Below are 24351 nucleotides of genomic sequence, written 5' to 3'. Positions count from 1 at the left end.
AGTATAAAATGTTTTTGTGTTTTTTGGGGATCTTGCCAGGTATTTGTGACCTGAATTGGCCACTGTTGAAACAGGATGCTGGGCTTGATGGACCTTTGGTCTGACCCAGTATGACAATACTTATGTATTTATGTACATGGTGTGACACAAGAATTGTTCTCAACTCGATTGAGTGATCCAGTGTTTTGGTTTTGGGGTTTTTTTTTTTGCTGTAGTGCAGAAAAACTCTCTCCTCACTTTTATTTATTTTTTAGGCTTTATTTACTGCTGTTTTGAAGGAATTCACTTCAGGCAGTATACAGCAATTTTTTGAATTAAGCCTTCCTGAGAAAGAAATAGAATGCTTTTATTTTTGCTTTTCACTTTACCTAAATATAAACCATTTGTTTCATGCAGAAGACATATGCGTTCCCATATGCCTAGTATTTTTAATTAAAAATCCCACTGACAATAAACATGAGAATACACCAACCTAGAAAGCAAGGGACAGATGACAGAAAACTCCAAGGGAAAGGAATATTCCACATACATTAGGGCAGACTTACTCTTTCCCAATGCCTAATAAGCATGACTTTTACATCCTGAGATCGTATCTATATTTACCTGCAACCCATTCTTTCTGTTTCCCAGGAACAGAACCCATACTTTGGCTTGGCAGTGAACATTCAACTCTATAGGACAACAGGATAGTCTTTCTATAGCTACAGAGGCTGTTGCTCTTGGCAGATTCGTTAACTAGTAGATGAGATCATGACTATTAATACCTGTGCTCTTGGAACGTGTAGGGAAAAAAAAACTACTACTAGAACTAAAATAAAATACAAAACAAAACAAAAAATCTCTAAGAATTCTGGAACCTGAAAGTGCCAGAACTCTGATTCGTGGGAGGGGAGGGTAAACAGAGAACTATTTAGCTTCAGTCATTTTTCTGCCGGGAAAATTTCACAATAAGAAGTTCTGCCTTGAGTTTGGAAATTGCGTAACCATGTCGTTTTGTATTTTTCCTGATGCCTTTGCCACTGCAAAATAGTCTCTAGAGAGGTCAACTTCTCTCCACAACCACTGCTTGTGCTTTTAAAGCTCTGACATTAATTGGGAAAATTTTCAGAGACTGCATGTATTTTTTTGCCCCTAAGAGTGTCATGTTTTCCAAAAGCAGGAACTAGGTTCGTGAGCCCTTGTGACACTGCCGAGGAGCGGCAGTGGCAGGCAAAACCACCCCACACAGGGATAAGACAGAACTCTGACAGGGATGGCTAGACTTCACCTGCACCTGGCCACCCTTCCCCAGGAGTTGAGCCCCTGGGTGCAGGTGGCCGGCAGGACTTGCCAGACAAGGCCGGAACTGGATACAAGCAGGATACACACAGGGACTAGAATCACAGGGAGGCTAGGCAGAATACTAGACTAGGACTCTCAGACAGACAAGGGACAGAACTGAAAGCTTCAAGCAGGCAATGAAACAGGGAACAACCACAGATAGACAAGAGACAGAACTGAAAGCTGCCAGGCAGCCACTGAACAAGAAACACAGACAACCTAGAACTAGACAAAGGCATACAAACAAGAAACAAGACTGGGAAACAAGCAATACAGAACACAAAGCTACACAAAGACTAAACTAGAATCAGGCAAGAGTTACAGACTATCAACTGGACTAGGCAGAAGTGCACCAGCCCCCCCCCAACATACCAGGGCCTTAGGCAGTGCCGTAGCGAGGGCTAATGGCACCCGGGGCGGGTCGCCGCTGCGCACCCCCCCCCCCCCCAGGTGCAGCACGGCGCGACCCCCCCCCCCTCTGCAGTGCACCCCCCAGAGCACAAACCCCCCCGGACCGCATTCTTACCTGCGGGAGGGCCGATCCGCCCCGAGTGCACGTCACTCGGAGCTGCGTCGGCCCTGCTGGTTCCCTGCTCTCTCTGCCCCGGAACAGGAAGTAACCTGTTCCGGGGCAGAGAGAGCAGGGAACCAGCGGGGCCAGCACCCCCCGAGCGCGTGCACCCGGGGCGGACCGCCCCTCCCGCCCCCCCTTCCTACGCCACTGGCCTTAGGCAATGCAAAGGCAAAGCAGAGAGTTTCAAAATGGCTAATAAGCCCAGCAGCAGCTGAGATTCAGCTGCAGCAATCACAAGGCAGCTACGGGTGCTGTGCAGGCTCAAACAAGCCAAGCAAGTCTGGCACGCTGGAAGATCCGGACTGGACTGGGCTGAAGTCTGGAACGGGAAACAGCACACAGGCAATCCAATGCAGCCACCAGGGCTGGCCACCAGAGGGCAAGAGGAACACAAACCAAAACACAGGCAGAAAGCATACTGAAGCACAGAGAGGCTCAACACACACAGGTGCAGTATAGTGGAGTAATCAGAGCCATGCTGGAAACAGCCAGCACACAGAGACAGAGACAGAACTAACTCAGGAAGAACAGACAGAAGCCAGCTCAGAAGCTGACCGCCGGAAATAAGGTGAGTCTGAGAGGGGTCACGACCACAGACGTGACAAATAGCTTCCGTTTTCAAATTGAAAATGCAGGCATACTTGGACTTTGAATTTAATTACTTGCTTTTCATGCTTGTACTGAAGATAAGTTATAATTTGGGTACAGCAAACCCTGTCCCGAAGAGAGCTTTCAGTCTATGGCTCCTACTTACTAACTTGCAGTAAAACAGCATACGGCTGCATTGTTTTCCAGTGGTATTCACTGAGGTACTGCAGGTTAGTGAAGAGCTCCAAATTTTGAGCTCCTGGCTGCAGCTAAGCAAGGTTCATGGGCTCCAAGCTAGGTCACTGTCTTTAAAATAATATACCACCCCACCCACAGTTTCTAACAGCCTCCCCCCCATCTATTTTCAAATAATAACCACCTGTCATCTCTCTCTCACTTACCAAGGGTCTTTCTGATGGCTAATGAAAACATAATCACTGAAGAAACTCATTCTAAATACATAATTGATTTAAGGGCCCTTTTACTAAAGCATGTTAAGCACTTATCCCCAAATTCTATACAAGACGCTATAAATCATGCACTTAAATCTGGGTGTGTGCTCCATTTGCACATGCAATTTAATTGAATGAGACAATTAATGCTGAGAATTGGGATCTCTACAAGCAATTATTGGTGCAAATAGGAATTAATTTAAATTTACGTGTGTAATCTTAGACGCGGGATTTTACGCATGGGTGCTATGGCCATGGGAGGGTCAGGGGCATTCCTTCAATTTACACACACAGTTATAGAATTAGGATGGTTCCTGCCCTAATTTAGGCACAGTGATTTAGACCAGGGTTCTATTGGTGAAAACTGTCATGCCTAAAAGTAGTCACAGTTCCTACCGCTAAGCACAATTCTATAAACTGTGCCTAACGTTAAGTGCCATTTATAGAATCTAGTCCTTAACACCCAGTTTACACGGTGTTAACTGCTAGCACAGAATTATGTTAAGGGGTTTTGCAGTATTTTCACAGAATGTGGCAAACCGGGTGTTAAGTACTTTTTGTGTCAGATGGCATGGAATGGGTGAAGACTGGGCATGGAAGGCATTTGTCAGTTACCGTATGCTGTCTAATGTACAGCACCTCCTAAATAGGAGGCAGTACAAAGAACATAAAAATAGCCATACTGGGTCAGACCAATGGTCCATCTAACCCCGTATTCTGCTTCCAACAGTGGCCAATCCAGGTCACAAGTACCTGGCAGAAACTCAAATAGTAGCAACATTCCATGCTACCAAACCCAAGGCAAGCAATGGCTTTCTCCATGTCCATCTCAATAACAGATTATGGACTTTTCCTCCAGGAACTTGTCCAAACCTTTTTTGAACCCAGATACGCTAACCGCCATTACCACATCATCTGGCAGTGAATTCCAGAGCTTAATCATCCTTTGTGTGAAAAAATATTTCTTCCTATTTGTTTTAAAAGTATTTCCATGTAATTTCATTGAGTGTTCCCTGGTCTTTGTACTTTTTGGAAAAAGTGAAAAATCAATTACTTCTACTCGTTCTAGACCACTCAGGATTTCATAGACCTCAATCATATTTCCCCTCATCCATCACTTTTCCAAGATGAAGAGCCCTATCCTCTTTAGCCTTTCCTCCTATGTTCCATCCCCGTTATCATTTTGGTTGCTCTTCTTTGAACCTTTTCTAATTCCGCTGTATCTTTTTTGAGATACAATGACCAGAACTGAACTCAATACTCAAGGTGAGTTTCCACCATGGAGCGATACAGAGGCATTATAATATTCTTGGTCTTATTTACTATCCCTTTCCTAATAATTCTGCATTAACCAGGAACAGAATCTGAATGTTAATGCATGATCTGCAATACAATATAGCAGGAACAACCCTACTAGATGCCACGATTAAAATTTGTAACCACGGTGTGGGAAAATCTTTCGTTAAGTTGTGGTAACTGCAGATTTTACTGTGGTTTAGTAAAAGGACCGCTTAATGCTTTGTTACCTAAAATGAACAGGAGCCACATAAATGATTCTGGTGCTTATTTTAAAAGCACTATTCGTGTTTTACATGTTCAAAAACTGGCACTTAGATGTCCATGTTGCATGGACGTCCAAATCCTGATTTTACAAAGCCAGGATAGGAATGTCTAAAACTGAAGAACGTGCATCCGGCAAGGAGGTGTGATCTGAGCATGTTTTGCATAGGAGCTGGGTGAGCTTTAAAAAAAAAGACATTTAATCCTCATTGCCAAAGGTGAAGGGATGTTCAAGTCCAAAAAGATAGACGTGGGAGTTAGACCAGCTAGCTAGGACATCCAGAGGGTCCTTTCTGGAAGGATCAGTAACTGTTTGCATTTACCCTGTGTTAACTGCAAAATATAATACAGGGTAAGTAAAATACCTGCGCAGTAAATGAAGAGTGTTTCCAGCATCAGCTATACATGTATTGCACACTCCAACCAGAGCCCTGATAAACCAAAAAGCCACAGTCGTGCACCACCCCAAACTAATGTCTCCTCCTCCTGACCCCCAGCAGGCCCAAACACCCGTCCTGTCCCCTGCCAAGAGTTCCTGAGTCCCCTCCAATCCACCCACCTAGTTTTGATCCCCTCCTGCCTCCCCCATTCCTTGAGTTCCGATACCATTCCTTGCTGAATTTTGCCAAAATAGTGGTCCAAATGAATCTTGGGATACTTGCTCAGCTTTAAGGCAGGTTTGGGGAAGCCAGTGGATTAGAAGATTCTGAAATTCTGGGCAAGCTGACTTGTGATTCAGTTCCTGCTGCAGTCATTCATTTTAGGATTCTGGTGTCACTGCAGAGAAAGAACTTTGCTTTTTCTAGGTATATCACATGCATAAATGTTGAGAATGCATGTATGTGCATCTGTGTGCACCTGTATCTGTAACTGCTAGCATGGCATTTGTTTTGCAAATACCTTCTTAGGGGCCCTTTTACTAAGCCGTGTAAGCTTCTACGCGTGCCCAACATGTGCCAAAATGGAGTTACTGCCCGGTTACCACGTGGCTCGTGTGGTAATTTCATTTTTGGCACGTGTCTGATACGCGCGGCTGAAAAATCATTTTTATTTTTAGGCGCGCTTATTGGGCGCGTGCCAGGTGGCATTTGGTGCGTGTAGGTCATTACCTTCTGGTTACTGTGTGAGACTTTACTGCTAGGTCAATGGCTAGTGGTAAGGTCACAGACCCAAAATGGACGCGAAGCAATTTTGATTTTGCCGTACGTCCATTTTTGGCAAAAAGTTTTAAAAAGGCCTTTTTTACAGATGTGCTAAAAAATGGATCGGCGCACCTAAACCCCACACCTACACTACCACAAGCCATTTTTCAGCGCACCTTAGTAAAAGGACCTCTTAATTTGCAATGGGGAAAGGGAAATGATATACTGCCTTTCTGAGGTTTTTGCAAATACATTCAAAGTGGTTTATATATATTCAGGTACTTATTTTGTACCAGGGGCAATGGAGGGTTAAGTGACTTTCCCAGAGTCACAAGGAGCTGCAGTGGGAATCAAACTCAGTTCTACCAGGATCAAAGTCCACTGCACTAACCACTAGGCTACTCCTCCACTCCAGGGAAAGGGAAATGGGACTTGATATACCACCTTTCTGTGGCATTTTGCAACTACATTCAAAGCGGTTTACATATATACAGGCACTTATTTTGTACCTGGGGCAACGGAGGGTTAAGTGACTTGCCCACAGTCACAAAGAGCTGCAGTTCCCTCCGCTGCACTAACCACTAGGCTACTCCTCCACTCATTGGGGGCATACACAGGTATGGAGCATGGATTGGACATAAGCATGGCTCTCAATTACATGCTTAACTTACAGAATACTGGAAGTTATGCACATCCCTGCCGCATTTTTTAGAGGTGGACCCTTACACATGCACTATCCCTAGTATAAGATAATATCCGGTTATGCATGCTACAAAGGAAAGTAGGTGCAGGGGTCCTCAAATCTAGTCCTCGAGGTCCAGAACCCAACCTTGCTTTCAGGATTTTCACATTGAATACGTGGGGGATCTGTTTGCACTCACTGTCTCCATTGACGGCAAACAGATCTCAAACATATTCATTGTGGAAATCCTGAAAACCAGGCTGGGTTGTGGACTGGATTTGAGGACCCCTGCTTTATAGGTTAGGTCCCTACTGTGTGCCTCCTGGGTGTCTAATTGTAGATGCCTTTTTATAAAACTGTGCCCAAAAATGACTTAAGTCACTATTAAGTCACTACATACCACTGAATCCAAGCACAGCCGTCCAGAAAACCAGCTGTTGGCAGAAAGCCACCAGAAAAATGTTCTTTTTTTCTTTGTTACCAAGACAACTTGCAAAAACCAAAACAGTTCACATCATTTTACAAAGCAGCTGTTACAACCAAATATGATTATGTACAATGTTATCATTCCTTACCTCTATCCCTTCTTTATTTAAGGCATATTCGTCAAAATTCAAAATGGCAGTCTTGATAGTCCTTGGTGGCGGTAACACCGTCAAGCCAATGTTAATTGCATTGCTTCGTTTGGAATCCAGCACGATAATTTCTTGCCTCTTTCCATCTGCAGCAGTTTTCTTTATGCATAAAATAAAATAAAAGCAATTCTTTCATCAGCGATCATATACTATCATGAAGCAAGAAGGTTTTTTTTAATGTATATGTAAACAAATACAGACAACTGTGTGACACTGCGTATTAATCGACACATACATTTTATTGTTGACCATTAACAAGTAGAAAGGGTTCAGATGTTGCTTTGTAGGCACTGACGTTCCTTTACTGCTGGTACTGTAGGTGGTACCAAGCAGGGCCAGTCCCACCGTCAGGCAGACTAGGTGGTTGCCTAGAGCAGTATTTGCTGGGGGGAGGGATCCTGACAGCCAGATATCTCAAAGAACCATCAGCACATATTTTTGTCTGCAAGAAGAATGGGTCATTTTCAAATAATCCATTTACTCTTGTAAGTTTTATTATCAAAATATTATGGGGGGGGGGTTCTGGGGGGTCTATAAGTTCATTGAGAAGGGGGCAAATCTAAAGATTCACCCACAGTCAGAAGTGTAGCCAGGTTGAGGGCACGGGGGGAGTGGAGAGTGGACTGCTGATGGTGTTGGCGCATATTATAAACACTATAGATCGCGTGAAAAATAGGGGCTAGTGCCATGGTAAGTCCATTTGAGGGAGTGGTCACTCCCCTGATGATCCACCTAGCTACGCCTCTGCCTAGATTGCCTAACACCCTTGCACCAGCTCTGATTACCAAGAAAAGCAGAAAAACCAGCAAGCGACCCACCTTATTGATTGCACCTAGTGCAAGACAGACACAGTGGTGTCTACAGTATGACTTCTGACTCAGTCACGTATAGAAGAAAACACCAGAAGTCCTGTTTAATACGCACCTGAACTGAAAACATCTGCACTAAACTGTTGGGGGTATTCCCTGCAGTTTCTCATTCTCTGAACACAGAGAAAATGAGGAAATGTCATTACTACACGCTGATTGCACTACAGCCAACCTGAGCAGTTAGCTGTATCTGTTCAGGTGGTGTTAACTGTGGCAACACATATAAGCAGTGTATTTTTTTCTAGTACAAAAGGTGCTGGTACTCAAATGCTAGGCCACCCTTCAGGGGCGGGTTAATCGCTGAGGGACCCACCCCACAATAGCCAGGTCCCTTGCAACCAGTCACAGAATCTGACAAGGCAGAATTGGTGTGTAGAGCCTGAGCTCTTTCATTAAAACTTGGGGTCCATGGCTCAATTTTAGCAGACAATGGAAAAGGTGCCGGTACTCAGTACACCCAAGTACCCCCTCAAAAAAGCCCTGCATATAAGCACATAAAAATTGCCATACTTGACAGACTGAAGATCCCTCTAGCCCAATATCCTGTTTCTAACAGTGACCAATTCAGGTCACAAGTACCTGGCAGGATCCCAAAAGAATAAAATTGATTTCATACTGTTTATCATAGGAATAAGCAGTGGATTTTCCCCAAGTCCACTTTTTTTTGTTTTAATTTGTAAAAGTGGTTTATTGAAACTCTCAATACAGAAAAATACATTTGGCAACAAGAATGAAATGCAAATGCTAACGAAACAGAACTAGAGGCATGAAGTAGCACAGTGCCAAGAGATTCCAATTTCCCTAAGTCCACTTTAATAATGGTTTATGTGTCAGGATAACTCTTAACGTGTTAAAAGCAAACCTCTGTAGCCCAGGGGCAGGTGCTGCATAGTGCTGTTAGTGGCCAGGGCATGAAGTGCAAGACTTGAATGACCCTGGAAAGGGAGTGGAAAAAGCCGAATTAGTCAAAATTTTCCCTATATTTCACCCTGCCTTTCTTTATTTCTTTCTTTTCTTCTGCTTCTCCTTCTTCTTCAAACTATGTTCATTATGGAGAAACAAGACTCAATTTGCAAGAACTGAGGGTCACAGATCCAAATCCCAGCTCACCAGGTGAACCAGAAAAAAAAAAACGTTTCAGTGACGGCAGAGAGAATAATCCTATTTATCGTTTATCATGGAAAACACATCAAAAGACAAAAGACTGCACTCATCTGGACAGAGAAAAAGAATTTGGGGTGGGGGCTGGGAGCCCACCTCTATATAAACACCTGAGATAATAATGCTCGAGAGCACTTCAGAGACAGAAAACCCCTTACACACATGTTCAAAGAAAGCTGACTCTGTCTTGTATCCATCTTATCTCCTTGGAGGAAGCAGCACCATTCCCAGAGGCACTGCAATGTTGGATCAATGCCCAGAGTGGATGAACCAAGCTCCTGATCCCCTCACACAGAGGCTGTATCAGATATTAAACTGATAAGAACAGATTTTTTTTTAATTAATAACTACACTAACCTAAATCCATATCAAGTAATCTATTCCGATCTTAACAGATCCAATCAAGCCATGTTAAGAAAACATTAGACAGAATGTAGCCTGAACACTACACTAATCTAAATCCATATCAAGCAATTTTTGGGGAACTTAACAGATCCTATCAAGAACACAGCTACCACAACTTCAGGAAGAGGCTAAAAACTTTTCTCTTCCCAAAGACTGCTTCATAATAATCCATCATGACTTCTACTTCCTAGTATCATCCATTATCCATTCCTTTAATGTTTTTAGTCTCATGTGTTACACCAATGGTCTTTAATGTTTCTCATACCTCACACTAACACTATCTGTTTTTGTCTCACCTAGAATGTAAACTGCACTGAACCCTGAAAAAAATGATATTAGCGGTATACAAGAATTGAATTGAATATCAAGGAAAAATTAGACAAAATGCAGCCTGAACCCTATACTACACTAATCTAAATCCATATCAAGCAATCTATTGTGATCTTAACAGATCCAATGAAGCCATATCAAGAAAAAATTAGACAAAATGCAGTCTAAACCCTACACTACACTTGATGTTAGACAAACGACCAGGAAGCAATACTGGGCCGCACAACTAGTCTTTCTCTGCTTCTACTGGGCTCATTGAGGCTAAAACCCTGGGTGTGGAAAGCAGTGACATAGCGAGACCCCTGCACCAGTACGCCAGAGCCCTGTCCTAATGGCATAGCTTGAGAGGGAGGTGGCGAGGACAACACCCTTCTGAGTGGGCTCCAGGAAGAGATTGGTGCAAAACATGAAGCTAGGTGTTGAACACCATTTGCAAGAGTGTGCCTCCGTAGCCTAGGGGCAGCCGCCACAGAGGGATCTTAGTGACCCCTAAAACAGTGTCAGAATTCAAAAATGCATGGGATACATAAAAAGAACACAGTAAATTATCTCATGGCTGTTGATGTGTTATGACGGGTAAGAGTAGTGCTTTGATGGCAACTCCAGCAGTGGGGAACTAAGAGTAGTGCAGAGCAGACTCATATGGTCCCTGTCCCATATATGGCAAGACAGATCAGGATGGGCTGGAGTGAGATTTGACAACAACTCCAATAGCTGGGAAGTCAGGCTAGTGCAGGGCAGACTTCTACAGTATGCATCCTGAAAATGGCAAAGACAGATCAGGATCAAGTATACATATTGGGGGCTGATATTCAGACCATAGGAGTTACACTGGCTAACTCTCATGGTCAGTTCTAAGCCTGGATATTCAATGATGGGCTGTTTCCAGTGACCGGCAATGAATATCCGGTTTATTTTTGGCCAGTTTAAAGCAGGGGTGTAGCCAGACCTTGGCGGGAGGGGGGTCCAGAGCCCAAAATGGGGGGGCACATTTTAGCCCGCCTCCCCCTGTCGCCGCCCTAACGCCAGCAAAGGTACCTTGCGGCGACGGCACGGGGGGGGGGGGGGGGGTTGAAAGTGGAGGGGGCCAGGACTAAATCTGTGGGGGCCCATGCCCCCACATAGCTATGCCCCTGGTTTAAAGGTAACTGGCTAAGTCAAATATGGCCAAAAAACCTGGTTTAAAAATTGGCGGATAGCTGGTTATATCGGTCGATATAATCGGCTAGCCGCTAGCCGCTAACCGGGAATATTCAGTGGGGGATAACCAGTTATCCCCTGCTGAATGTCAGCGGATAGCCGGTTAAGTGTTGTTTAACTGGTTAGCAGCCATTTTGACCAGTTAAATAGCACTGAATATCAAGGAGATTTTATTTTATACCATATTCCTATCATATATGATGAGTGCCAGAGTTGAATAACTCAGTAGGGGAGGGAAGGATATCTTAAAGTTGAATTTGTCTACTGGGAAAAGAACAATCTTCAATGTTCCAATAATTTGTCTATATCGCTAGAGTGTACAAATTCATAATTGTATTCAGAAGTCCATGTCTGCAACTGGTCCTTCTCATCTCCATTTGATCAACTACTGTGGGACTTAAACACACTGGACATTATGGGGAAAATAAACTGCCCATTAACAAAATACTTCTTTCGCCACTCTACATATGGAAACACATTTAGGGCTTTGTTTACTAAGCAGTGCTAATATATGCACGCGCTAATTTTATGCATTCGCTTAAAATGCTAGTGTATCTTAGTAAACAAGGCCCTTAATATTACAGAAAGTTTTCACGGGCCTCAGCCACGCCGCATGTGGTTATCAAACTATTACCATCATGTTTCACATGCCACTTTTTCATCGGTCCTCTTTTCTTAATTCAAATAATTTACTCTGTGTGCTTTACTGTTCATACAGACCCCTAAGGCTTTGAAAACTTTCCCGATATGTTGGAGATGGTGATTCAGGAGGATCATGGTTGATAGCTTTTGCTACATTTTTGCAAATATTGCTGAATCTTTACTAGTGGAATTTTATAGTAACGGTAAAATATATCTACTCTGACCACTGTTCTCAGTATGCAAGGCCCATTTTTCACAGGATGTCTAGGTAGAAATTAGGATATCCAGGTCAGGATTTTCCCAGTTCCCTGAGAGGTCCTTTTATTAAGGTGTGATAAGCTCTAGAACGTGCCTACTGCGGGTTAAAATGGCTTACCACGGGAGATGCTCAGGTGTTTTGTGGTAAATTTTGAATCTGCACACACAAATTTTCTGGGGAAGGGGCGTATCTGGGGGCAGAGAGTGGGTTTTTCTGTGCTAATCAGTTAGTGCATCTACATTTCTACGCAGTAAGTGTTCATGCATTAATGGCAAAATTAACACACAGCTATTAATTTAAAAAATAGGAAAACTGGCCATTTTCCAGCTGTGGTAAAAATGGCCTTAGTGTGTGGAAAGACCTATGTGAGGGTACGCTATGGCCACTTTTTACCTTAATTTTTTTGAAGGCGTGAATAAACATGTGGAAAAGGTGAGCCGGTTGATGTAGTGTATCTAGATTTTCAGAAAGCTTTTGATAAAGTTCCTCATGAGAGACTCCTGAGAAAAATAAAGAATCATAGGATAGGTGGCAAGGTTCTGGTGTGGATTAGGAATTGGTTATTGAACAGACAACAGAGGGTAGTGTTAAATGGTCATTTCTCTTAATGGAGGAGAGCAAACTGTGGAGTGCCGCAGGGATCTGTACTAGGACTGGTACTATTTAACATATTTATAAATTATATGGAAATCGGAACGACAATTGAGGTGATCAAATTTGCAGATGATACAAAACACTTGCAGACAGTGAAATATTGCAGGAAGACCTTAGGAAATTGGAAGACTATGCTTCCAAATGGCAAACTAAATTTAATGTGGACAAATGCAAGGTGATACACACTGGAAAGAATAATCTGAATCATAATTACCTGATGCTAGGCTCCACCTTGGGTGTCAGTTCTCAAGAAAAAGATTTGGGTGTCGCTGTAGATAATACAAGGAAATCTTCTGCTCAGTGTGCAGCGGCGACCAATAAAGCAAACAGGATGCGAGGAATTATTAGGAAAGGGATGGTAAATAAGACCGAAAATACTAAAATGCCTTTGTATCGCTCCATGGTGCAGCCGCACCTTGAGTATTGTGTTCCGTTCTGGTCGCCGTATCTCAAAAAAGATATAGCAGAATTAGAAAAGGTTCAAAGAAGAGCAACTAAAATGATAAAGGGGATGGAACTCCTCTTGTATGAGGAAAGGTTAAAGAAGTTAGGGCTCTTCAGCTTGGAAAAGAGATGGATGAGAGGAGATATGATTGAGGTCTACAAAATCCTGAGTGATGTAGAATGAGTAGAAGTAAATAGATTTTTTACTTGTTCCAAAAGTACAAAGACTAGGGGACACTCAAGGAAGTTACAGGGAAATAATTTTAAAACAAATAAGAGGAAATCTTTTTTCACTCAACGAATAGTTAAACTCTGGAACTCTTTGCAGGAGGGGGTGGTAACAGCGGTTAGCGTATCTGGGTTTAAAAAAGGTTTGGACAAATTCCTGGAGGAAAAGTCCATAGTCTGCTATTGAGGCAGACATGGGATGCAACTGCTTGCCCCGGGATTGGTAGCATGGAATGTTGCTGCTAATTGGGTTTCTGCCAGGTACTTGTGACCTGGCTTGGTCACTGTTTGGAAAACAGGATACTGGGCTAGATGGACCATTGGTCTGACCCAGTATGGCTACTCTTATGTTCTTAGTAAAAGTACCCCTGAGTGTTTCACAAAGGCTGTGCTGAATGAGGACAATGAATCTAGGAAACATAAATTTGCCAGCATATGTACTGGTAACAACAACAACAACAACAACAACAACAACAAAAGGTTTATAAAAAGCAAGAGATCACCTGTATATATATATATATATATTTTTTTTTTTTTTTTAAGGTGGAGGGTGCCATTTGGGGTCCATTCATGGTTGAAGGGGGCAGTTGTCTTGTACCATCTACACACATAAACTGGGGCATCGTAAATTTGGAATCTATATGTATATGTCATTACACATGCAAATATCACACAACCCTTCTAAAATGACCATTTTCTCTTTCCTACTTAACGACATCTGAAAGTTTTGGCCGTGAAGGATTGGAATGTGAAGCCAGAGAGCAATTCTATTTCTCATGTTAAAAAGAAAGATGCATTTGAAACAACTTTAATTTTATGAAGAGGATGAACTGATAGGATTGCATTGGTGGTTAGATATGTCTTCTCCAATTCAACACATGGCTTACTACACCCTAAAGTCAATTTGCTAAGAAAAACCTATGACTTAGTTCTATTCCCACCAACAGGTGTCACACAAATCATTTGTTTAACTTCTCTTCTAGACTTACATCTGCCTTACATTAACTTACTGTATGTTTTACAGTCACTCATGAGATCAGAACTAGGTCATTGTCTGCTATGGGAAGTAATAAATTATTGCCAAAACAGTGTTTGAGGATAACCCTATGGTTTAATAGGTACACCGTAATTATCAGTTTATAGAATCAAGCTACCCTTGACCTAAAACCATAATGTATCACATACTATACTATATTATGATACTAACAGCAGCTTTATTTTTTCTCTATGGAGCTCTCATTGCCCATTTAAATTAAAAGCAGAGAGTAGAGCAGCTGGAACGATGCATTAAAAAAAATCAACTTTTTTGAATTAAAGTGGCTTTTTTTTCAAATTCTCCTATGCAAGGACATCCCAAACTGTGGGTTGCAAATCCAAATGGGGTCACAAAACCTGCATTTGGGGTCGTAACCTAGGCTTGTTGTGTGTGGAAACATCATTGGTCTGCACCTACAGGGGTCAGGTATTTTCTGTAGCCAAGATAATGGGGCTGCGACCCAGGGGCGTAGCCAGACACCCAATTTTGGGTGGGCCTGGGCCCAAGATGGGTGGGCAGAAGAACCCCACCCCATCCCATAGGTGATTTGGTCTCTCCTCTCACCTGCATGCCATATGGTCTCTCAAATATCCCTCCTCTCCTGCACACCTTTTAAATTTCAGATTCTCAGTGAGGATCAACTAATACACACTACTCATGTAGGCCCCACATCCTTCCCACTGATGCAGCTTCCTGTTTCTGCATAGGCGGGAATACGTCAGAGGGAAGGCTGTGGGGCTGGTGTAAGCAGTATGTATCAGTCGCTGCTTCCTGCAGGTGAAGATCTGCTATTTATAAGGTATGCAGGAGGGACAGTTGTTGGGAGTTTTCAGCTTGGGAATCTCTGCCGGCCACATCATAGGTGTGCTGCTACTGGTGGGCCTGAGCTCAAAGGCCCACCCAAGCCCACCCTTGGCTATGCCACTGCTGCGACCACAGAAAGTTTGATGAACACTGTACTATGTGGCCTCCAGTTCTCACTGCTTACTTGTATATACGGCACAAAAAGCTGAATTCCCCAATTGCATGTTGGAGAGACTTTGCCTATAGTTTTCAGGTATTAACATCTTCCATTTCCTTCTAGCTTTCATAACTTCATTATTCCTTTCATTTCATTTGCTAAGGATATTACTATAAATTAATTAACCTGACCACATGCCTGGGACAGCCTTCCTGATTTGCTGTATTGTGCTTCATCTCTAGAAGTGTTTAGATCCAAAAAAATCTTTGACTCTTCTTGACTTTAACGCTTTCAAGTTAAACATTTTACTGTAATACACACTGTAAGTGATTATTAGAAATTATAAGGTTAGTATTCATGCATCCACTGAAGACAGAGGGAGCTGCTTTAGTTAGAAACGTTTAAAAGAGGATTTTATTTTGATGGGAAAGAATAGGATGCTGTTGAAGCCACAGAAGACAGAGGATTAATGGATCCATTCACATCATATGAATTTACCCCATCCTGAGTTAAGATTTAAGGGCCAGTTGTTACTAGAACAGCCTGAGGTAAAGACAGTTAGATTAATTAAGGATTTGGCTTTTAATATGCAGACACAGATTGGAAATCTGGTGTGAGACTGTTTTGGGCAATTAAGAATTATTCGGAATTTGCACCCATATTTAAACTGAGATTATTATTAACAGTGGTTCATGTTCTGATTCCAGGGAATTTCTCGGAGAGATTATATTTAGTACAGTCAGAATTCAGTAACAGACTGACGGATCCTTTACTACGCTGCGTAAGCCGGCTCTACACGTGCACAACACACACCAAAATGAAGTTACTCTCTGACTACCGAGTGGCTCTTGCGGTAATTTTATTTTTGGTGTGCGTTTGAAAAATATTTTTTATTTTTGGGTGCACGTAACGGACACGCGCCAAGTGGCATTTGGTGCGTAGGTCATTACCGCACGGTTACCGCGTGAGTCTTTACTGCTAGGTCAATGGCTGGCGGTAAGGTCTCAGACCCAAAATGGACGCGTGGCAATTTTCATTTTGCTGAATGTCCATATCTGGCAAAAATTTTAAAAAGGTCTTTTTCACAGGCGCGCGCGCTGAAAGATGGATCGACGCACGCCCAAAACCCGCGCCTACACTACCGCAAGCCATTTTTCAGCATGCCTTTGTAAAAGGACCCCTGAATCTCTTACAAAGCTCCTTGCAAACTGAAATTGAAGCCCCCTCTGGAGCCATCACTGCCACTACTCCCCCCCCCCGCCTCCTGGAGCTGCCGCAGTAACCACCACCATCCTACGCCATCTGCTGCATTGTATAGGAAAACTTGTACCAGAGTTCTTCCCTTCACCGTGTGACTTAAAACTGAAGAGTCAATTTGTATGTGTGGACAAGACCAATTCAAGCGGCACTAGAGCAGTAATCATGGCAGATTTTGTTGCCCCCACACACGTTATCAGTGACCTCTTGCCAAGTGCACCAGGCTTACCGTGTTGCAACAGCCTAGACTTAAGTCTTTAAGGCTGCCTTCTCCAAGTTATTTGCACAAGAAGCTAGAGTAGTTTTCGCTAGGAAAATCACTCCGCACTGCACAAGATCATCTTTTAGTGATTCCCAAATCAAGATATGTTGATGCAGCTAAAAACACATTTTCTTATTTCACTCCAAGATGTCTGAATTAACTTGCCAAGGGGCTGAGATTTAGTCAGGATTTTCTAAAGAAATGCCTGAAAGTTTTGTTACTTGCTCAATACTGAGAGAGTGGATATCGAACAGGAAGAGTTGACATCTCAGTAGACACCAGAGACCCCAGTAAAGCTGGGAATGAGATTAGGGGGAGGGGAGCAAAGTTGTTGTAATGGTTGCGGGTCTTTGGTGTGAGGGGAGATTCTTGATGGTGGGAATAGAGATTCTTGATGCATGCCTCAAAGTAGGTGTAAATGCCGCCATCTAAAATGGGGAAAATAGGTCAATATTGTAGGCCTACCCAGTGGCGTAGCTAGGGGCGAGCCCAGGTGGGACTAGGTCCACCCACTTTGGGCTCAGGCCCACCCAAAATTCTTGCACACTTGTTATCGGCTGGTGGGGATCCCCAACCCTCACCAGCTGCAAGGGCCCTTAGATTGTAAGCTCTTTGAGCAGGGACTGTCTTTCTTCTATGTTTGTGCAGTGCTGCGTATGCTTTGTAGCGCTATAGAAATGCTAAATAGTAGTAGTAGTAGTAGACGGCAAGAACAGCTTCCTTTCCTACTTGCTCCAGCCAATGGCTCTGTGTACATGCTGCCATTGTGCTGGCCTCCCCTTGCCACACACACTCAGTTTTTATGCATGCGTGAAAACCAAGCATGCGCAAAGGGGCGGAGCAGTGGCAGCGCATGGACAGTGTTGCCAGTTGAAGCAAGAAGGAAAGAGAGCTGTTCTTGCCACTGGAGGATCCTCACCAGCACAGGTATTTACTGTAAAATTGTGACTTGGCACCTGGGGGGGTGGGGATGTAGAGACTACAGTACATGTGCCCACCCAGTTCGCCCAGTGGTCCATCCAAAATTTAAGGTCTGGTTACGCCTCTGGGCCTACCCAAGCCTTTCCCTCTCTACTCCCTAACCATACCTTTTGTCATTTAATGTTATGTGGATCCCAATGTGTAAATGGCAACTTTCTAGAACCTCCAGAACCGCTGTTAAGAAGGCTGGACAATCTACCTATAGAGATTCTTCTAAAATAATGTCCATAGCATACTTAATACAGAATCTGAACTGTGAACTGCCACGTAGGAGACACAGCTTCAATTTCCACACCTTGCTACTGCTCCTTGAGCCAGTTGGATTGGGTTGGCCATGCTAGCTTAAACTTATTTGGCAGTCTAACCCCCAGTAGTAGCACTGCGAGATTACCTCTAGAGGTCTTGGGCAACATTATGAATTTGGGACTAGGACAAGCAGGAGCAACTGGGGATCACTCCTGCTCCCACTAGACACCAGGGACCCCAATCAGACCAAGGATGGGATCAAGGAGTGGGGGTCCTGTGTGGGGGAGCACTGAAGATGGTTCATAGTTCATTAAAATTTTCTACATTGCCTTGTCCGATCAAGCAGGTCTAAGCAGTTTACAGACTAATTCAGGTCTCAGAAAGTAACAACAATATCTTCAATAAAAGAGAATGTATCCATATATACCAGATCATTCATTCTAAAAACATTTTAAACCATGAGGGGGAATCCAACGGGGAGATTTTGATGCAGTTATGGAGGGGGAATTTTTGATGAGGGGAGATTTAGGAAGGTGATTGCTGTGGGGGTCATTCTATAACTGTGTGCTTATATATATAAGTGCCCAGAGGGTGCCTGATTGGCGCATATCCTATACAGGAAAGTAGGTGCCTATTTTCCTTTATAGAATACTAGTGTAACCAGGTATATATGCACATATGTGTTTAGGCGTGAGCCATAGAGCTTGTGTAAAATGTGTGCGCCTATGCTCCAGACGTACGCACATAACACCGGGGGTCTTTTACCAAAGCTTAGCTTGAGTTATCTGCAGCAGGGCCCATAGGAATAAAATGGGCTCTGCTGCAGATAACTCGAGCTAAGCTTTAGTAAAAGACCCCCTGAGTGTTCTATGCACCCACCCATGCTCTGCCCACCTGCAAACTACATGCTATCAGAGATATGTGGGTCATTATAGAATAGCACTTAGGCGGTATATTGGTATTTATAAGCAAATACATTATTTTAATGATTTATGTGCATATGTGGCACCTAAATGAAGGTGTTAACCATCTCCAGTTCCTTCCCCTCCCTGCCCCACAGGATCCCCTTGATCCCATTCCTGGTTTTTACCAGGTTCCCTGGTATCTCTAGTGGGAGCAGGAGCTGGAGTAGGAATTATGCTGGGTCAGTGTGTTCCTGCACATTCATACATGTATTTCACAAGAGGCTCTGCACTTGGTAAAGCCCTTGTAAAATACAGCAGGAATTTTCCATACCTCAACCTGGATGTCTCAAATCCCATCACTATGTCCTTTTTAAAAAATGGGATCTATAAGTTTGCATTTTGAAAGATTTCATGATTTATATCTACATGAATTGTTTAGCTTGAAACTGTAAAGACATAAGTACAAAAAATAGAGCTAATATTGCAGAGAAAATGGTCAGCTGATGTCAGTTCATAAGGAACATGTGACATTGTGGAATTCGTTGCCAGAGAATGTGGTAAAGGCGGATAGCTTAGTGGGGTTTAAAAAAGGTCTGGATGGCTTCCTAAAGGAAAAGTCCATAAACCATTATTAAATTGACTTGGGGAAAATCCACTGCATATTTCTGGGATAAGCAGCATAAAATGTATTGAACTTTTTTGGGATCTTGCCAGGTATTTGTGACCTGGACTGTTGGAAACAGGATGCTGGGCTTGATGGACCTTTGGTCTGTCCCAGTGTGGCAATACTTAAGTCTTTTACTTCCTGTTGTAGGATACCCTAGCAGTTTGAACAACAAGGCCTGGGTTACCTGATTCTTACCCAGAGCAAAGGAATCACACAAAGTACAGAGCTACACACACGTTGCCCAGATGTTCAAAAACAAATCATACAAATTAGAGATATGCACGGGAAAAAGTTTTGTTTCATTTTTAGCCCTCTTTTGGACTTTCTCCCAATTTTCTGGCTTTTTGTTGATTCATTTCATACATTCATGTTCATAAAAATGTTTAATCTGCTTTAATTAGTAGATTAATGCATATTAAATCAATTTAAGAACATAAGAATAGCCATACTGAGTCAGACCAATGTTCATCTAGCCCAGTATCCTGTTTCCAACCGTGGCCAAGCCGGGTCACAAGTACCTGACAGAAACCCAATTAGTAGCAACATTCTATGCTACCAATCCCGAGGAAATCAGTAGCTTCCCCGTGTTTATCTCAATAACACACTATGGACTTTTCCTCCAGGAACTTGTCCAAACCTTATCTTAAACCCAGATATGCCAACCGCCATTACCAGAACCTCCAGCAATGAGTTCCAGATCTTAACTATTCTTTGAGTGAAAGAAATATTTCCTACTATTTGTTTTAAAAGTATTTCTATGTAATTTCATTGAGTGTCTCCTGGTCTTTGTACTTTTTGAAACAGTGAAAAATTGATTCACTTTTACCCGTTCTACACCACTTAGGATTTTGTAGACCTCAACTTAGCCTGCACTATATTTTTAAGGCACACTAATGAATGCACATCCCCAGAACAAATCTCAGGAGCATATTTGGTAACACTATTTTCCAAAGAGACTATGCCCTGATTTTCTAAATCCTTCCTCGATACACTAATGTCAGATTGGGGTGGGAATTTGAAAACAATAACGGACGAATATAATGTCAGGGAATTAGTGACAGAAATATCATTTGTCTTCTAGCATCGACCAAATCCATCAGGAATTTAGATGCATTAGTGATATAATTGCAAAAAAATCCCCTCACAAAACAGCATTCCAGAAGGGAGGGCAGTCTGATTATTATTTAGGCTGAAAACAATCAAGCTCCCAGTTTTCAGCAGATTCTTCCCATAGATAGAGGGGAGAAATATAATCCAGGGTTAGGTTCCCAGGCTCCATCACTTCTAATACTGCAGCCTTCAGGAACAATCCCTTAACCCATCCTATAGCCTCGAGAAGGTATGCGGGGCCTCTACATTGATCAGCAGGGCTGCACAGTAACAGCTTCCAGACCAGTTGGGGTATGTTTGTTCCTCCCTCCTTGTATATTAAAGAAAATAGATGAAACACCTTACCAGTTTCTTTTCTTCTCTCTATACATCTAAATTATTGAGGGTTGGAGGGAAATGCCTGCTGCCCTCATACTAAATGACTAACAGAAGAAACCACGTTTGTGCAGCGCTGTGTACGTTTTGTAGCACTATAAAAATGCTAAATAGTAGTAGTAGTAGCATTAATTTTGGTCCCTCTTTACACCTGGAAAAAATAACCACTAGACTAGGTGACCAGTACACAAAAATGCCCCGTCCCACTCATTTCTGAAGGAAGGAAGCCCAGAAAGGCACAGTAACAATACTGTTTCTCCTGTGCAGCTCAGCTCTAACTCATAAATGCAACCCCTGGCTTACCTGCAACCCATCTTAAGCACAGTGCTGTTCATTCGAATTGTTGCTTTTCTTTCATTTTTTGCAGTGTATTCTGTCTAAGGAACAAGATCCTTGCAAGCTAGCATCAGGAAGTGACTTTATAGATGTGTTTGAGGGAATCACAGTCAAGGATTAGAGAAACAGGGTAAAAGTGACTGCAGCTGCATGAAATAAAAAAAGAAAACAAAAGCACGTGCAGGAAGATGGGGCCAAGAGAAAATCAATAAAAGAAACGAAACTGCCTTGCTATTCATTTCCCTCGTTCTCTCGTTTTCCATGAGTTTGTGTCATGATCTGCACCTGCACACACGCCAGGAATCAGCATACGTTTTCTGAGGCATCCACTCATTTGCAAAGGCTGAAAGACTGCCAAGCACTGTATAAATATGTAATGGGTTATTAGCGGGCTGTAAACCTGTTTACATTTTTATCATCTGAATGTACTGAGCGAAAAGTAACCCTACACCATAGCATGAAAATCACATAAAAAAATAATTACATGCGGAGAAGAAGTAAAAAAATCTAAATAGTATATTGGTCTAAAATGTTCCCCATGTAAATAACGTAAAAGTTAGTCTTATAACTTGTTCATAGAGGATTCTTTTTCCAAGAGAATGATTTGTTAAAAGACCATCCTGTTGCCATATATGGGACCTGAGTTTGCCTTTGACCTTGTGAACTGTAGATCCTATTGGCATTAGAAACTGGAGATGTTGGCCTTTTTGGAGACGAAATCTGAGTCATTGTAAGGCTGTCATAATGCCAGTGTTTAATGGCATCCCTCCTCTACCCTTTCACCTCAAGGCCAGATGTTTCACCACTGCAGCCGATAAGCAGTATCTTTGATGGTGTGATGGCATGCAAGTGTGTAGGAGAAAAGGGAAAAGAAATTAAATTGGAACAAATGGAAATGGGGGAAGGGGACTGAATTGCAGCTGATCTGTAAAAATTTGAAGATGACATCTCTCCCCAATTTCTGGAAAATATATACACAGTTTGCTTTGGTTTCAAATTGTTGGCACTTGCATAGGCAAAGCAAGCCCAGGGGAACTGGGAAACATGACGCAAAGGCAATAACTTTCCAGTTCAATTAGAAAAGCAATTTGCTCACAGAGCCTTGACCACCTCCTCGGTCTTTTCCAGCCATTTATTACACTCAGAATGCCTCTGGCCAGATAATTTAGGACTAACAAATGAAGGGGCTTGAGAGAAGGTATTCATTCAACAGCCATCCCACAAGTGTGGAAAAAAAATCCCATTGAATTGCTACTTACAGTAGTAGAAAATGATCAGAAACATTTTGTTTTTGCCCGAAGGAAAGAAGAAATTGCAATCTTGAGATCCAGCAGGCAGCTCAAGTAATGACCATCATGGACGACAAGACCACCAGAAAGAGGGGCAATAACAATCACCAAACCACAGCATAGCTCACCCACAGTAACACTAACAAACAAGGTTCCTGCTCTGTTAACCAGACGAGAAGGCAAAACTAGGCAGTGTCTCTAGAACATTCTCAGAAAAAGTCCCTGTACATGAGGTCACAAGAGCAACATTCTTAGAAAGTGAAGCTTGTCTTCCAAATTTTCTGCCTATTTGGTGGTATTTTCCTGGGATGTGCCAAACTTGAACAGGACAGTGCGAGGACAGTGTGAGGGTTGAGCATGGGCATTCTACCTAACTCTACAGATAGTCAGCGATAATCAGCTACTATCTACATAGATACGCGGTTTCATTTAGGCCAGCAAAAATGGTCGCCTTAATTTAAACCACATAGCAATATGGGTAGCAGCTCTATATTGCCACTCTCCACAGGGCCAATGGCTGTCGCTGTTCTCTCTATATATTCAGTGTTGCTCAGTGTCCGCATAGCAGCGCTGAATATATGGAATATATTTAAACACTTTGAGCATTGTTTTAAAAATACAACTGCATCATTTGAATCAGGGCCGGTCTTAGGCAGAGGCGACCAAGGCGGCCGAATAGGGCCCCGCGCCTAAGGGGGCCCCGCTCTGCCTCCGCTCCGACCTCCGCTCGCCTCGGATGACCGTCCGCATCATTCATGATGATCCCGCGGCTCGGCCACTCCACTTCTGGGGAGGGGAGGTTTCATGATAGCATTATGCTTATTATTTCAATCAGTTTTTTTGTACAAGTTTAGCTTCACTTGTCTTTATTTGAAATTTCATAAATAAAAAAATTTCTAAAAATGGAATAATCTTATCAATGGGGTGGAGCTAGGGTGGGGCGGAGCTAGGATGGGGCCCCACCAAATTGGTCTGCACAGGGCCCCGCACTTGCTAAGACCGGCCCTGACTGTGCAGGATCGACGATCTGTACTATTCTGTCTGGTTTCATTTTACAATAGGTGAATTGATGTTCTAGTGCTCACTGTAGTGTTTTAAGATGTTTTCCTTTTCTTTGTGTGATTCATAGAAATGACTGCTTATGGTATGGTAGAATTGCTCTATAGGTCCTGAGTGTTTTGTATTCTCGGTATACCTAGTACTGGATTTTGGAGGGGGGTGTTAAAAAATGACCGGGAGGAAGGGAGGGGGGCCTTGGAGCTGGGAGCCCTAGGGGGGGAAGCCCTGGAGCTGGGGGTCTTGGAGCTCGGAGGAAGCGGCCCGGGAGCTCGGAGGGAGGGGTGGCTGGTCCTGGAGCTAGGGTGGGGGTGGGGTGGAACTAGGTGGGGGCGGAGTTAGGATGGGGGCAGGGCTAGGGTGGGCCCCATCAAATTGGTCTGCATAGGGCCCCGCACTTGCTAAGACCGGCCCTGATTTGAATATTGACCTGCAAGACCTTAAAGTCCAACAGTATGAATAAACGACCAACCCCACTCCCCCTGTGTTTACTAAGCCACGCTGGCAGCTGGCTTGCGCTAATGCCGACACAGCCTATTCACTTTGAACGGGCTGTGTTGGCACTGCCATGTGACTTAGTAAACGAGGGGGAAATCAGATTGGGGGGGGGGGGCGGGAAAAGGACGAATATTTCCTATACTGTATCCTAGAACTTCATCTATGGACATGTAAACAAAGGGGTCCTTTTACTAAGGTGCGCTGAAAATGGGCTGCGCTAGGGTAGG

The 24351-nt window shown here is 43.2% G+C and overlaps 1 protein-coding gene across 4 annotated transcripts in view; it reads right to left on the bottom strand.

Annotated features, from left to right (window-relative positions):
* The window catches only part of FHOD3 (formin homology 2 domain containing 3), a 942952-nt gene that overhangs the window by 97829 nt on the left and 820772 nt on the right, over positions 1 to 24351 (bottom strand). For all 4 annotated transcript variants that reach the window (XM_030204545.1, XM_030204553.1, XM_030204563.1 and 1 more), the window contains one exon: positions 6894 to 7052. In XM_030204545.1, the coding sequence (XP_030060405.1) occupies positions 6894 to 7052 (159 nt within the window). The remainder of the gene's footprint in view (positions 1 to 6893; positions 7053 to 24351) is intronic.

This window comes from Microcaecilia unicolor, chromosome 1 (genome assembly GCF_901765095.1).
Source record: "Microcaecilia unicolor chromosome 1, aMicUni1.1, whole genome shotgun sequence".
Lineage (NCBI taxonomy): Eukaryota > Metazoa > Chordata > Amphibia > Gymnophiona > Siphonopidae > Microcaecilia > Microcaecilia unicolor.
Note: the sequence above shows the minus strand (reverse complement) of the source record. Positions and strands in the feature narration are given on the sequence as shown.